Source organism: Setaria viridis, chromosome 3 (genome assembly GCF_005286985.2).
Source record: "Setaria viridis chromosome 3, Setaria_viridis_v4.0, whole genome shotgun sequence".
NCBI classification, from domain to species: domain Eukaryota; kingdom Viridiplantae; phylum Streptophyta; class Magnoliopsida; order Poales; family Poaceae; genus Setaria; species Setaria viridis.
The window spans coordinates 37017821-37034287 of NC_048265.2; the positions used below are offsets into that span (position 1 = coordinate 37017821).

At 39.8% G+C, this 16467-nt stretch overlaps 1 protein-coding gene across 3 annotated transcripts; it reads right to left on the minus strand.

Moving 5' to 3' along the window:
* Nucleotides 1–3143: 3143 nt before the first annotated feature.
* Nucleotides 3144–15451, minus strand: LOC117848157 (beta-galactosidase 15). Of its 3 annotated transcripts, XM_034729488.2 has the most exons (19): nucleotides 15114–15447; nucleotides 14670–14765; nucleotides 14456–14568; nucleotides 13023–13089; nucleotides 12834–12926; nucleotides 11676–11819; nucleotides 11490–11578; nucleotides 10924–11029; nucleotides 10447–10534; nucleotides 10208–10332; nucleotides 9377–9574; nucleotides 8204–8433; nucleotides 6707–6822; nucleotides 6317–6414; nucleotides 5337–5447; nucleotides 4859–4969; nucleotides 4428–4636; nucleotides 3648–3990; nucleotides 3144–3469 (listed from the first exon to the last, which is right to left on the minus strand). In XM_034729488.2, exons 1-19 carry the CDS (start codon nucleotides 15378–15380, stop codon nucleotides 3326–3328), a joined length of 2748 nt encoding a protein of 915 aa, XP_034585379.1. In that variant the 5' UTR covers nucleotides 15381–15447; the 3' UTR covers nucleotides 3144–3325. The 3 variants fall into 3 exon arrangements, with proteins under 3 accessions (XP_034585379.1, XP_034585380.1, XP_034585381.1); XM_034729489.2 differs by lacking the exons at nucleotides 14670–14765; nucleotides 15114–15447 and having other exon boundaries at nucleotides 14511–14574; XM_034729490.2 differs by lacking the exons at nucleotides 3144–3469; nucleotides 3648–3990; nucleotides 4428–4636; nucleotides 4859–4969 and having other exon boundaries at nucleotides 5368–5498; nucleotides 15114–15451.
* Nucleotides 15452–16467: the final 1016 nt, after the last annotated feature.

A 16467-nucleotide genomic window follows, 5' to 3' on the forward strand; every position in this document is an offset into this window, starting at 1 on the left:
CACGTCCTGCGGTGTGGGGGCGCTTGCGGCCTGTATCTGGTGGCTGGCATGATTGCCGGTGTGGCGATCGCGGCGTACCTAGCTTCCTATCACGGCGAGCGGTGTGCCGCCGCCCCGTTAAGGCCCCCTGGTGGCTAGCAACTCAACGGGGTGCCTTGCAGCTGGGGGCGGCACGGACGAACTCAACGGGGTGCCTTGCAGCTGGGGGCGACACGGACGGTGCACAGGACCGTCGTTGGCGTGGTACTAGGGGCTGCGACGGAGGTGCCTTGAGTCCGTGCCCACGGTAGCATCATCAGTTGGGGTTGTGCGGAGGTGTGTCGGTGGCTTCGCGACTGCGACATGCTCGGGTGCACAGGTACACGCCAGTGACGGCATGGTCGTGTTGTTGGCTGCGACCAATGGAAGGCGCGCCTGCAGCGCCGGTGCCTCTTGCACCATAGGTACGCGTGGCTGGGTCATGCTCCGGCCCCTCACTTTTAGATGAGTTAGTTGAGGTCGAGACGAAAGCCTAGATGATAACGTATGTGGGTGCCACTTCCTTCTCGGAGGCATCCTCACTGAACCCCCTGCCCCGCCCTACTGTGAGATGATGGTGTGGGTGTCGTGTCCTTCATGAAGACAACATTGAGCATGTTCTGGCATGGTGGTTTGTCGTATGCTCCTTAGTTATGGTTGAAGTTGTTTCTCTTTTTTTTCTTTTTTACTTTTCTTTCTTTCGTAAAAAAGTGAAAACCAGAGAGAGAGAGCCGGTGGTGGTGATTGGGGCAGCAGGGGCCACATTTTTGTGGAGTGGCAGCTAGAGGTGCAGTGGTGCCGAGGCTGTCGGCGGTGGAGTTATGGAGTTGCAGCGAGGTGGTGGTGTTATGCGCCATGGGTTGATCTTCCAGTCCAACTGGTTGAATGATGTTTATTGAGTTGAGCATGTGATGCATGGTGTGGCACGGTCGATGTCCTAATCCAACAGGTCCATGTTTTCGTGTAGTTGAGTTGAGTTTGAGTAATGCGATGACGTTGTGCGGCACATGTTGATGTCCCAATCCAATCAGACTGTATTGTTTTGCCCGGTGTAGGCTTATTCTTCTTTTTAATATATTCGAGAGTTAGGCTGATTCGTCTAAAAAAAATCAAAACTAATATGAGTTGCAGAAAACATATATTCGTTAAACGGAGAACATGTTTTATAATGGCACTGTGCGAGTCCAAGTAAATAATGTCGAAGGCAGATATTTCGAAACTGGGAAAGGGCTTAGACAAGGGGATCTGCTCTCCCCCATGCTTTTCAATCTGGTCGTAGATGCGCTAACAAAAATGATGAAGAAAGCCGCTGACCAGAATTTAATCAGAGGGCTTGGAACAAACCTTATCCCACAGGGGGTGATTAGTCTGCAATACGCAGATGGCACCATTCTCTTTCTGGATAAAGACCTTAGGATGGCAAAAAATATGAAATGGGTCCTGACCTGCTTTGAGTTAATGTCTGGGATGCGAATAAATTATAATAAAAGTGAGATGATTGCTCAAAATTTAGAGGATCAGGAGATAAAAAGAATGGCCGAAGTGTTTGGATGCCCTGTAGGGGTTTTTCCAATAAATACCTAGGCATTCCTTTACATCAAGAAAAACTGAAGAGGGAGGATCTGCAATCTTTAGTAGATAAGATAGTTAAGAGAATAGCCTGCTGGAGAGGAAAGCTTCTGTCATATGCAGGGAGATTAGTTCTCATCAAGACCTGCTTAGCTAGTATGCCTGTGTATCTAATGTCCTTCTTCAAGTTTCCCAAGTGGGCCTTGGACTTGATCAACACACACATGGCTAACTGTCTCTGGAATGACTACGAAGGGCATGGTAAAATCCACTTGGCAAATTGGAAATTGGTGAATATGAAAAAAGAACATGGAGGTCTAGGAGTGCCAGATTTGAGAGATCTCAATCTAGCTTTACTCGGGTCCTGGGTAAAAGGATTTCTGACTGACGAGGGAAAAATATGGCATGCCATCATTAAGCAAAAATACATTAGGAATGCAATTAACATTTTCTGTCTTCCACACTCACAATCCTCATCTTTTTGGAAGGGGGTGCTGTGGGCAGCAAAAGACTTAAAATTCGGGTATAGATGGAAAGTTGGGAATGGTAAAAACATTCGGTTTTGGGAGGACACCTGGTTCGGCACGACTCCCTTGGCAGTGCAATTCTGGGAGCTTTTCTGCATATGCAACCAGACTGGTGTGTCCCTGGCCAGTGTGTGGGATGGATCAGAGCTTAGACTAAACTTTAGAAGAAACTTCTCTAAACCTTTGATGCATAGATGGTGTGAGCTTGTGGAGATAATTTCTGGTGTAGTCTATAGTGAAGAGGGAGATGCTCTTGTTTGGCAATATGATAGTAAAGGGCAGTATACTACTCAATCTATGTATGCTGTGATTAATTTTAGAGGCGTGAAACCAGTATATATTCCAGCTGTGTGGAAGGTTAAGGTCCCTCCTAAGATTCAAGTTTTCCTTTGGTTGCTCTCACACAATAAGCTCATGACTGTTGATAACTTACTGAAAAGAAATATCATCAAGCTTGAGGAATGTCAATTCTGTGCAGAAAATGAAAGCATCCACCATCTCTTTTTTGATTGCCTTGTGGCTAGGAGAATCTGGTATTATGTCTATTGTTTTTCTGGAGTACATATTGAGAACTATTTGGATATGGCGAGTAAATGGATTACTGGGAAAAAATATGACCTGATTAATAGCATCTCCGCAGGAGTATGCTGGGGCATATGGCTAACTCGAAATGATATGCATGGTCTTTCATAAATAGGATTGGAGGGACTTAAGATGGTGATGCGTCGAGTATGGAAGTGTGTCACTATGTGGAAACCAGTGTGTCACTTGAAGTAGGAGTGTGTCACTTGAGTAGGGGTAAATGACGCCTCTCGAAATCCATGATCGCTTATCTACTGTGAAAGGAGGGGCTGCCAAGTCCTTAGCCTAACAACATTTTTCAGATCAGCTTCACCTCGATATTTTCTTCCGAACTACTAGCCCCTAGTAAAACTCTATACAAGTAGATTAGTCTTTACCTTATATCGTTTTTTTTGTCAAATCGTCTCTTGTAGGTATATAACAAGACAGAAATATTCCAGCAATCCATAGAAAAAGGAAGCAACTTTATTCTTTCCCTTCTTTCTTTTCAATCCCCCAAGCAGGTGATTGTCTTTACATACATGGGTGCAAAAGAAGAGGTCACATGCAACGACGCAGAAATGCTCCGCCAAGGCTGTAGAAACGCTCCCTGCCACCACAGTTCTCAGGGCCAAACTACAGTATCCTGATCACATATCATCTCGAGGTTCTTTGGTAGCCAATGGCAGGGAGCACTCGGCCTCAACTGCCAAATCCTTTACGACTTTTTGGCATGGATCGCCAAATACATCGTTGGTGACACTGATGGAACATTTGTTCTGGCCGACACATGCCTGGAGACATAACAAACAGAGCATTATGGTTCGTGTGTGGTGGACATTTGCAATGAAATCAAGTTATTGAGTTTGGCATCCCTGATCTAACAGGCTGAACATGTGCAATGGTAATATGGGCCTGAGTTGCTGAGAACATATGTGCTTACAAGGTGCTGGGTGGTGCATGTCAGCTTACCTCTGTAACCAAATCCAGAGTAGTCGATGCATGGCAATTCCCGACAGAGAAGTTCTGGCAACTACCTGAAGGGGTTCCGTAACTCGCAAATGTAATCTTCGAGATCACATGCCCCTCATCACACTGTAAGTGAAGCTCGGGTGCTGCCGTATTCACAGAGGCACGACCGTTGGCAGCACGTGACCAGGAAGAAAGGGGGGGATAATAAGTCTCGGATATTTTTGAGCAGATAGTTTTGGTGTAATGAGCCTCCAGCGATATCTGAAAAGGGTCTCCCCCTGTTTCCTCGAAGAGTACCAATAGATTGCCTGACTCTTGTAACCATTCGCGTGGTATATGGTACCTGAAAGGAAACAAAGTGCTTACTAGGTTATATTTGCACAAGTGCATTGAAATATTATTTAACTTAATGACAAAGTGCCAAACATCTCAGTAATTCTGCAGTCTGGAACTATGCAAACTCACTATTCTAATTCAAAATCATCATCACTCAAATTTCATAGGATGTAGAACACAAGTTATAAGAAAATTTCCTGATTTGGTTCATTTTCAAAATTCTGTAGATATAAGGATTCTGTTGTCCTATGGCTGGCTACTGCAAGATTCTCTATGTCCACATGCTTCAGTGCGAGTTCTAATATAAGAACAAAAAAGACTCCAACTTGTGACTTGTCTACATGATGTATGTTGCCATGTAATAAATGCGAAGGACAGCAAAGCATGACATTAAATAAGCATACTAAAGGTTCTGCTGTATTATAAACTTAGTTTTCTTAATACCAGCTTTGTGAAGCCATTCCACAATTCGATCGGCACTTGCTGTCACTGTATGCTCCTGCGTAGTTGCATGAGGATGGGCACCCAGACTCTGGCGCTACTATCGACCAGTAGCGCCCAATGAGATGCCCATTCACCCAAGCCTGGCCCTTGCCCATGCTCCCAAGACCAATGGCAACAGGGTCATTACCTTCCGGTGCATCAAACATTGTCTGCATATACAGAGAAGTTGTAAAGACATGAAATGATGAAATAAAAGATGCAGATTGAATTTCCTTGAAGTGCAGCTGAAATTAAGGTTCAAATAGATTAACAGTGAGCCCCAGTTCTCCTGCCTGAAATGGTCCAGGCTATTTAGAAAATAATTTGTTATCCTACAACAGAAAGTATGATACCATCGAATTAGCACTTCATGTGGTAAAAAAAAAACTTACCTTGAACCATGTGAAGGGTGTCTGCTTGTCATCATTCTGCATGCTACTCCACTTAGCATATCCTTGGTTCTCAGAAGAATAGATTCTCGAAAACTCACCTTTCAAACCAATCTGCAATTTGAAAAGATAATATTTAGCAAATTATCCAGCTAATTCTGCACTAAAATTCGGACTTCGTGCATGATTCAAGGCTTCAAGCACATAGCACATAACTCTAGGTGACTATGTGCAAGACACTAGCACCTAGTGGACACAACATGATAAAGAGATTTTGAATGAAAACTTTGTTATAGGAAGACTGTGGCCTTCTTATATCTATAACGTAGCTCATAAGTAAACAGTATGAATATACACGAGTGAACAGAAATGAAAGCAAAAGCATCTGAATCACAACAAAAAAAAATGTAGAAGAGGCTGAAATTCAAGCTTCATCATGTCATAAGAGTTAAAAAAAATCAATAACACTAGTCACTTTTACCTGATATGTCCAAAGTGAATTAGTGAGGTCTATATCCCCATTTGACAAACCAGTGAGTTTTACTTGACCTCTAAATCCAGCTCCATCCTTCTCCAAGAAAGCACCGTAATTCTTGCGGATGTCCAATCATTATGAAACAAGAAACATTTTCACATCTCATGCCTGATGATCAAGCATACAAACATAACAAAAAAGAAATGTGGACAGAGAACAAAATGAAATGATGTATCATATTAGATATGATTAATTAGTTTGTACATTATTCAATTGAGATAATCAACATAGGATACTCTCATTAGTGTAAACACCAAACAAGTTGTTAACAACGAATAACTATATAGTCCACTAATAGGAAATTCGAGTCCACTAAAGGAAACAAAAATAATAAGTTTAATTTAGAGAAGATAATATTTTTTCCATTTAAAAAAATGTTTTGATCAAATCACAGGTCCCAACATAATGTAATCTGGCCATGGTGGGTCAACTACATAATTCCAAAGAGAGCCACTCTAATATCATTTGCAACATACCAAGTACCAATAACAAACAATAACTTTGTGCACTTGATAAAATCAAGCAAAAGCTTAATTACTACTCCCTCCGTCCCAAATTACTATTCGATTTGGGTTTACTAGATACATAACTTTTGTTATGTATCTAGACATAGTATATACCTAGGTACATATCAAAAGCTATGCACCTAGAAAGCCAAAACGAATAGTAATTTGAGACTGAGGGAATACCATCTATGCATAAACATCAGAACTATGAAAATGGCCGATGCCTGCGAATATAATGATACACAGCTCTTCTGCATATTCGAGGAAAAAAAGGATCGGAACTATTGCTAAATGCTAATCTATTAAAGTTAAGGGTCAATGCCTCAATGCCAGAGTAGTAAGCGATTAATCATGTCCACATAGGCTTTGGCATGCTAGAAACTACACATTAAGCTCAAAAGACAAAGGAATTTTGAATACCTGCAAGCCAACAATCTCCGACAACAGTGTCAACTCATTAGGTCCTTGAACCAATTGAACTGGTTGATTCAGTGAGACCCAATGACCAACCTTACTACCTTCATATTGAAAGATGATATGGATTAATGAATAAGCGAATTAGATATTGGCCAATAAGTAAACATAATACAAGAGTACATAAGACTATTTCCAGAAACTATATTAGACAAGTAATTCTCTGCTCATTAGCTATAAAGAAAAACAAAATTACAGGCATGAAGCTCAATTTCTACCTACAACATATGAAATCCCAAAAATTAAGATATGGAGAAATCTACAGCTTGGGTACTATGTTTTTGAAAATGCTATTAACATAAATCATCCAAAGGACTATGAATTGCAAATAAATACCTGCAAGCTTCCCATTTACAAATACACGTGCTACATCACGAATTTGGTCTATGGTTATTGATGGAAGAACGCCTTTGGAATTCCAATATGCAACATCCTCATCAGAAATGTTCACACTGTTGAATCAAATATGTGTATAATAATTACATATCGAAATAACAAATGGACTGTCAACACAACAGAAAGTGAAGAACACAAAAATGCAGAACAGTAGAGCCAAGAACAAAAAACAAAACAAATGAACACTAGTGCAAACCAATAGCTTGTGCAATTAGAGAGACTTTTGGTCATGTATCAAATCAACATGAACTTTTTCAAAAGAATTAAGAGAGGTATTCCTCTTTTTTCCATTAAACAGGAGGGGAAAGTGGGAAACCCCCCTACTGATATATTTTTTATTAGTAAGAATTTAGAGAGGTATTTCTCAATTTAGCCAGCCTCTATGAACAATCAATAAGTCATAGAATTAGCAAAATTAGGAGGAATTAACCAACAATAAAATCGAAAAGAATAAAGTTACTTCACAAGGCAAACTTCTCCTTCTAGCAGTTCGTATTTGGTTTAACATTGAATTTCATAGAGAGTAAAAGTACTTCACAAGCAACCCCCCGAGTATTACTGGGACTTTTTAAAGATCACTTGGTGCGTAAAAAAAAACGTTCGAAATGCTGCATACAAATATTGATTTGCACAAGATCCGTAATCTTTCATGTCATGGAAATGTTATTATGGTGCCAACTACCCATTAATATATATATGTGTGTGTGTGTTTTGATAAGGGAAATTTAATTAATTTCCAAGGTATATGATTATTGTTTGCCCCTAGAAAACAACAATTGAAGGCAGCATTTACAAACGAACATCCTCCAACAAAGCTTGCTCAATTGTGTCATTTCAGCAATACAGTAGAACCTATAGGCCTGCTCCACAATTTTGTAAGCCAACCTACAAATCTGGGGGTTTCTCTTTCTTTTTTTTCTTGGTTGCTAATTCCATTGCTAGGTCAAGTGGTGAACTGACTTGTGCGGTAACACATTCGTACCACATGGCAGCGAACATGCACATTTCATTCTTTCAAATGTGTAGAAGTGTCATGTGAATCTTGGTCACTGTTACATGCAGGCTTAGCAAAAAGGCAAAGGATGTTTGGGTTCTTATAGTATTTAAGTATGATCATTTTCTGCTACTAGTTAATATACTTATATACATCTTGGATACATGTAGCATTATGATTCCTCTGGTATGTCAGTTGAACGTGTTGGACAAATCATGATACCTTTGGCATGTTCCGCACTCTTGCACAAATAGAAGACGTAACCAGAATGCAAGAATGGATCAAGCATAAATGGACCTATAATTGTAACATTCAGCCAAGTTTGGAATGTCAAATCAACCATGCGTCATCTAGTTAAAGTAGACTTATCTGCAGGTTCTTAGTACAGTATGGTCTGAGGTAAAAAAATTATGTACTCCAACAGCTTGTAGGTCAATATTCACCTCGTAGTATATGAAAGGTAGTCAGAGATGTCTTTTGTCACATTTAAGTGCTCTAATATCCCCTGAGCAGCAAAGCTGCCTTCACCCCATTTACCAATAGGCTCTTTAGAAGTCCACCAAGTACTTGAGAGATATGGACCACCAATAAGGGGTAGACTCCTACGCTTATGTCTACTTGAATAACTGGGGGAACCTGATTCCACAGTAAAAATTGAAGTCTGTGTACCAACCTGAAAAGAGCTGAGCTAACAATTAAAAAGTGATCACATATGAAATGTTCAGTTTCTCGGTAAGCGAGGTATACTCATGTTTATCATCTTGAAGTGGGGCAATTAGATAATAATGTAAAACCTAGTCATTTTTGTTTAATACAACTCATGTTGAACATAAAAAAGCAAGAAAATAAGAAGCTGACTATTACAGACAACCTTCAAGAGTTCACTATCAGAATGGGTTCCATGAAGACTTGTGGCTACTATAACCATTCCAGCACAGATTGTAGGTGAATTCAAGTGGTTGACACATTTGGGTGCTTATATGGAATCAAGGAACTGAAAATATTCCACAACAGAACCAGGACTCCATTCTCTTTTACAAGTCATGCCAGACAGACTCTGACAATGTAATGCTATCAAAATGCACCTTTGACTATTACCTTTCATAAATACTGAATATATTTATAATGTTTGATCGTATGCATGCTGGAAAGACAGATACTTTAGAACAGATGAAATATCAGCTTGGCAAAACAGAAATTTTGCAGCAGTTGCCAAATGTAAACATAACTTGTTGCTTTATCTTTTCCTTTACAGTTTGGTATCCTTAGTTGCAGTTCAGCATCAAAGCGTATATTAGTCTGAAGTATAAATGGAATCACAGGAGAAACAAACGTCAAAAACTTTTGGAGAAATAATTTTATCAAGATTGCTTGTCAATTATGAGCAAATATATAAAGAATTTCCAAGTACACAGAAAGCAATTTTCCCAATTTCATTTTTTTGTCAAGAATAAAATTTTTCAAATTTTGTTTCTGAGTTTGGACAAAACTACAGGAACACTTTCCCACTTTCACTTCTATGAGCAGCTGTTCATCATGCTTAAATCAGCATGTAAAGATGTGCTCAGAGGTTATAGCATCATAAGAAGCATTATGTTCAGTTAGAGACCACTCACCCTAGCTGTATTAAAAGCCACATTTTCACAGTCTGGTAGTATGCTCACAGACCATGGTGGTAGACTATAAGATTTTCCAAAAATCCAGACTGAAACATATTTATGTTCATCAATGTTGGCCAGAAAAGCTGAGCAAATCTGTCCATTTCCTGAAATGCTTCCATTTGTGTGGACTTTTGCACTGGAATATACGTGAGCCTGAATCAAACAAGAGTAAGCAAAGCATCAGTACATGGAAGGAACACATATGAAGGCATACTCTACTGAGCTTGATTGAAATAATCAAAGCTGTGTACTTGACATGTTGAAGATACATTTTAGAAACTTAAACCTGAGCAATTTTTGGAATCTAGTGGTACAGAAAACAATTGTTCACATTATGTTGTTCATTGGAAGCATTAACATAAATTTCTGACCTCAGCAAACCTGACATGCATGATCCAAGTTTAATATAACAAAAAACCATGGATGTATCATATATGCATTCTGGTTGAACCAAACCACGCCAAATTCAGACTATGTGCATCGTTTATTGGGAGACTTCCCCGGCTGGTAGAGTTTTTTTTTAATTGGGAGACTGAGTAACAAAATATGACAGAACTGGATGACATTTCAAAAATGGAAAGCTTAGAGTGGAATAAATATTTTCCTATAAGTATCCAAACATTTTTTATATCAATAAACTCTATCAGAGTCATACTTCCAACTTAGACGGGAGGGGAAGGAGTGAATGACCAAACCATAGTAATTTACTTAGATGGTCCAAAAGGAACCCATGGTTGAAGTAGATGGACAAAACTGTAGATTTTTGAACCAGAAATTGGCACAAACCTCTTGCATGGGCCCTAACTTTACATATTGGGGTGAACCATCTACTGCAGTAAGAGCTGGTTCACAAAGTTTAATAGCCGCGTGTAGATCTTTCAAATGCCCCCACTTAGGTTGCCTTAAGATACCTGAAAGTAGCAAATTATGGATTCTACTCGGTATCTCTCATATATTGAATAAGAAAAGTAAAAAAATACGATCTGAAATTCTGAATTAGATAACTTTTAAAGAATTAGACATACCATATTCATCAATTGGCGCATCATAATCATAGCTTGTTATCTGACGTGGACCACCAGCTGTTCGCTCAAAATTTGTTCCACCAAAATACTGCAAATAAATGAAGTGCTCTCAGATCTAAATATTAAAAAAACCCATCAAAATCAGGCCTAAGAATAAGTATTTTCGAAAATGGAAATAAACTAATGAGATTAAATATAGATACTGAAAGTAGAAATGTTGAAATGCAGCACACTAACATGGTGGGACCATTTTGAATAATGCTAATGCATGTGCAGAATAATATAGCTTAGTTTTCATCTTCAGTTTACATATGGTCATCCGAACCACAAATGGGTTAATGGCTGAACAATGTTTAGTCCGAAGTCTGAATGTTGGAAAAGGAATTAAGATATTTTAAGATAAACAATTGGGTTGGCTAATTAGGGAAAGGAAAAGAAAACTCTAAATTTAAGTCTAGGAGAAATCTTAGTTCTTACCATGTAATAATTTTGCAAGCTTCCACCACGTTGATAAAATCGAGCAACAGCAAAAGCACTGTCTTGAACAGGCCTATGAGGCAATGGTTCACCCCAGTCGGCATACCTTTACATGATACAGAGTAAGGTTATCTTTTGCATGCAATACTGAATATGGGCAATACAAACATAATGTACTCTCAGAAATTTCATTGTCCAAGGACAAGGACAAGTTTTGCTTTGTGCAGCATAATTTCGATTTGTCACATACATTTATTGATCTCTATGAGAAGGATCGATTTAAACCATGTAATCTACAGTTTAATGATCCAGCATTACTCAATTCAACAAAAAAAAGGAGTGAAATGCTTCAGTGATCCCTAAACTTGTCTCAGATTCTAATGTAGGTCCAGGAACTCTCGAAATTGCAGATTCCGGCCCTTGTTAAATATGTACCATCACTGGCCCTCAAACATATGCAGGCACCACGGTGGCATGCCACATATACACCCAGGGTCATTTCGAAGGGGTACGGAGCATTGGTGCAAAGTTTTTAGCCAGAGCTGATGAATCAAGGAACCACATACCATCCGTCCCAATCCTCAGTCCATATTATCGGCTTGTTGTAGGAATTTGGTTTAAATCCATCGCAGTAAAAGGCATTGCATGTATCGAGCTGCCAGAACAAAACAGTAATATATTACTTTATAATTAGCAAAACTTGGCATAATTTAACAAAAAAGTTAATCTCACTAGAGTTTGGGGTCACCTACAATTTGTTCGGGTGCATCTGTTTGCCTACACATCACCCAAGGAACACCAGTATCAAGTGCAAGTGCCATCTGAGCTGCCCATAGCATGTATCTCTTCCCTGCTTGACCATAGCGTCCTTGAATGTTACCGTATTCATTTTCAATCTGTCAAACATTCTCCAGAGGAAAACAATTATACACATGTTATATGTATGTAATTCAACTGACACGTTAAGCATGAATATGATCCTTTTATAGAACTGAGCCTATCTCAGTTGGTTGAGGGTGCGCATGTACACCCTCAAGTTCAAATCCTCTTCCACTCGAATTTAGGTGCCCATTTCTTATTAAAAAGCTGCCTAATTCCTCCATCTCGGTCAAGTTTCTATGAATATTAGGCTCTTTCCACCAATTTTCAGGTCTTTGTGCTACATTAACAAGCATAGAGCCATCACCATAAATCCTGCTACTTCTGTTTCTAGCACATCCAGCAGAGCTTTTGGCTACATAACATAATTAAGCACGGTATCCTTTACCACATTCTGGTTCAACATTTCAGTTATCATGAGCACCATCCATTTCTAGAATGCCATCCAACATTATCGGAAAAAAAAGGAGTAGCCATTTCTGGGTTTAATAATATCAATGTATTGAATGAGATTAACAAAGATATTTAGCAATGATGACATCGAATGACACCAACTAAAATTCTTTAATTCAAAAATAACATAATATCCACCAGCCATCGACATTTTTGACATCATCTCTAGGTGTAGCAACAAATGGATGATAAACAGAACTTAAGCTAAAAAATTACATTCCAAAGAAAACATTACAATTCATTTTTTAATATCATCATCATCATTAATACTATTAGCTGAATAATTTTTTCTTTGAAAAAGTTAAGGCATTAACAAGACTGAACTGCGGTACCTAGAAGGTAAATACCTGGAAGAAAATGTCAGACTCGGATATTTTCATATTCATGGAGATGATGCTAGCTCCATTAGCACATTTAAGTAATTGTTAATACTTTGTAAGATTTCTTTGTAAAAGTGAAAAGAATGTAATGTAACATGTATAGATTAATGAAAAGCACCAATCAGTTACTTTCAAAATAAAAAAATAGGGGAAAAAGAACAGAACCAATCAGTGAGCTTTGAGAATCTGCTTTCAGACCTGCTGTAGTATAATGGGACCACCTTGCCATGAATAAAGTTTCTCCTCTTTCATGATATTTACAATTTTTGTCACAAAAGTCTGCATTTCAGCCTGCAAAAACATTCTATGGATTAGAGGATCTAAACAAAAGAATGAAGAATGCTCATCAGACTCTCAGACTAAATTTCTGAATGGTAGTTGCTCTACCTTGTACGGTTCATTGTCAGTACGGAATTCTATACCAGGAATGTCACGCAGCCAAACTGGGAAACCCCTGCAGAAATGTATGACAAAACAACATAAACTAAATGAACAGAGAGAACAATTCTACTCACATCTCTCAACTGAAGATGTGTGATCAAATAAAACCATGTAGGCTTAAATGAAGAAAGAAGATATTGAGTTTGGTAGGGTTGGGTATGGGAAACATGAAAGTTGAATAATATAGGATAAATATCCACATTACAGAATTACATTACAAAAATAAACAAAAAAGAGAAATTGTCATCGAGTGATTCCCAGTAGGAGAAACGTTTCATCATATAAAACTTTGTAAGCATAAGTATAAGAAATTTTTGAATTTGTAGGGAAGAACATCAAAGGAAAGATACTAGGAAAGTGTCAACTGATAGACAGTTAAATTGCAGATAAAATAAGTCCAATGTACGTGTATCAAAGTGTTCTGATAGATTTGATCATGAGCATAACAAACTGAATAATTTAATTGAATTAATAATTGACCACTCATGATAATTGATAGAAGAAAAAGTAATTCTAGAATTTCAGAGGTGCGTCCTAGAGTTAAATTGGCAGTTTAGATATAATTTCTTTCAAAAAAGCTAATCATTTAAATGACACAAAATGCACATACACCAAAATGGCTAATAAGGTATGTTAGATGAAAATTCCATGTATTGAATTTTCCCTCTTTCAAAAATAGAATATAGCATGCTATCCTCGTGGGGAATCTTAAATGTAAATCTCAAGCTCCACAGCTAAACAATGCTTATTGTGGTCCCAATCATGCTATGATGAAGCCTGTCAATAGCAATTGACTTGAGGCTTTATTTATGTCAAGCTAAAAAGGACTACACGAACTTTGCAATGATGTACATGTGAGTACGTGCACACGCACTATTAAGGGCCTGTTTGGATACCCGGTGCTAAAGTTTAACAAGTGTTCAAAGTTTTAACACTCTCAAATGGAGTGCTAAAGTTTAACACAATGGGGTGTTTGGATGGTGTGTTAAACTTTAACACCTTTGGTGGGAAATGACTCAATTGCTCCCTCATTTATGACCGACGGAGAGAGAGGGAGGAGAGAGAAGGGGGCAATGGTGGGAAAAAGTGGAGAGGGGGACCACTTTTAACAAGTTTAACAACTTTTAACACCCCCTTAAGGTGTTTATGAAATTGGGGGTGTTAAACTTTAACACATCCCTTTTAACACATGTGTTTGGGAGGCAATATGATAAAAAGGTGTTAAAAGTGGGATGTTAAACTTTAACACCCCCTATCCAAACAGGGCCTAAGTCAAAACAGGCCAATTTTCACATACGGGAACAGAACTGAATTTTATTGTGGTTAGATGCGATACAGTGAGTACATTCAAGCAGTTGGATGCCAAGATATAAACAGACCCGAAATTCCATTCAGCACAAGCATATGGGCCGATACGCAGAAAAAGAAATAGACCTTCAGCAGCAACCAGCTTGGCAAACTTGACAATATCAAATCTTCCTTCGAAGTAATACTGGGCAGAAAATGTATCAGAGGAAGCATAAGCTAACAATCACGGCCAGTAAGTATATAGTAGTATGCCATTTGAAGTTCATAAATGAGTGACAACGGTACCTGGCCTTTGACCGGCTCATGCCCATTCCAAAAGATATATGTCTCGATTACATCCGCGCCGCCCTCCTTGCACTTTGCAATCAGACTCGGCCACATCTGAAGCAAAAAATCGCATGTCAGCTCATCGCCATCGCGTGTTACAATTGACGTGAATGTTTTGTCAACGAACCCCATGGCAAGCAAGCAGCAATACTAAACGAAGAAAAAGACATGAAGAGCCTTGGAAATCCCGCAATTATATAGAAATTAGAACGAAACAGATTCACCTAATTGGAAACGCAACACGCACAAACCCAACCGCGCATCGCCAACGACTCTTCTCCGGTTAGCCGCAGCAGTAGCTGAACCCAACTACCAGTACCGCCGCGAACAAAAAAGTTGGAGACGACCCATTCCACCTATCGAAGCGGCGGCCGCCCAACCCAAACAGAGCTCAGTGCTCACCTCGGGCGTGGCGCGCGGGTAGTGGAGCCCCGCGGAGACGAGCATCCTCCGCTTCCCGCCGAGGATCACGGCGCGGTGGTCGTAGGTGACGTTGAACGGCTCGAAGAAGGTCCCGCCGCCGCCGCCAACCACAACCTGCCTCAGCACCCCCGCCGCCCGTACAGAGGCCGGCGCGGCGAGGCAGCCGAGGGAGAGGAGGATCGGGAGCGCCAGAAACCGCGGAGGCAGCGGCCACCGCGACGGCGGGGAGGGCGAGGAGGCGACCATGGCGGAGGCGGGGAGGAGCGAGCAGAGAGGAGTGGGAACTGGGAACTGGGGAGCGGAGGGAGGGAGGGAGGCGCACGCACGGGGAAGAGAAAAATCAGGAGCGGTGGAGTTAGCGAGGTGGGCCCGTCTCTTTTTCTTATTTTCCTTGTCTTTTCTTTTTAGGCTTTGGGTTAGGATGTGTACGACAGGATTGGTTTGGAAGCGTGCTTGATACCACACGCAACACATAATCATTGCGGATTAGCCACACGGAGCAGCAAACGTCCACGTCATGGATAGTGGGGCCCGCTATTATATCTCTGTAAAAACCTTCTGTGTCATCTAGCCAGAGAGCCCAGTAGGCAGTAGTCTGCAGTAGCGACGGACACATGATCCATGTCTTCTCCCGGTCTCAAACTTTGTGAACACCATGGCCAATCTATTTTTCCAACTCGGAATGCATTTGTTTTTAACCAGAGTTACCGGAGCTTAATCGTTAACTCCCTCAGCTTCGAAATGCAGATCGTTTTGACTTTTCTAAACATATAGATTTTGTTACGTATTTAGACATAACTGTATGTCTAGATACGTGTTAGGTCTAGATACGTAGTAAAATTTATATATTTCCTCTATTTCAAATGGTAGTTCGTTTTGTCCTTTTTAATTGTATAGTTTTTTTTTATCCACTTAGACATAATGTATGTCTAGATACATATTAAAATTTATAAATCTATAAAAACTAAACGACCTGCAATTTAAAATATCTAAAAAATCAAAACGACTTGTATTTTGAAACGGAAAGAGTACAAGATTATCTATGCTCGGCAAACATGATGTTGCGACTTCAGTTGAGTTCAACTAAAAGTAAACTAAATCGTTGATGTAGGATAGAAATTAGAAGCACAAAAGCCAATGAAAGCACAATACATCCGTTGTACTTGTACCATATTTGTTTGTACTCGTACCTGCAGCCATCGCCGCTCGCTCCTTTTGAAAGATGGCTGCCACGCGATCTGAACCCGGTGCCGCACGCATGTCTCCGTGGGCCCACCAGTCGGCCTTTTTAATTATATATGAGCAGATTACAACATGAGGTGTGCGGATAAGA

Excerpts from the sequence above, each read along its gene's own strand:
- LOC117848157 (XM_034729488.2), bottom strand. The coding sequence starts at position 15,380 with ATGGTCGCCTCCTCGCCCTCCCCGCCGTCGCGGTGGCCGCTGCCTCCG. Across the intron at positions 11,579-11,675 it reads CAGATGCACCCGAACAAATT|CTCGATACATGCAATGCCTT; the intron begins GTAGGTGACCCC and ends TTGTTCTGGCAG. Across the intron at positions 3,991-4,427 it reads GGAATGGCTTCACAAAGCTG|GTACCATATACCACGCGAAT; the intron begins GTATTAAGAAAA and ends GTTTCCTTTCAG.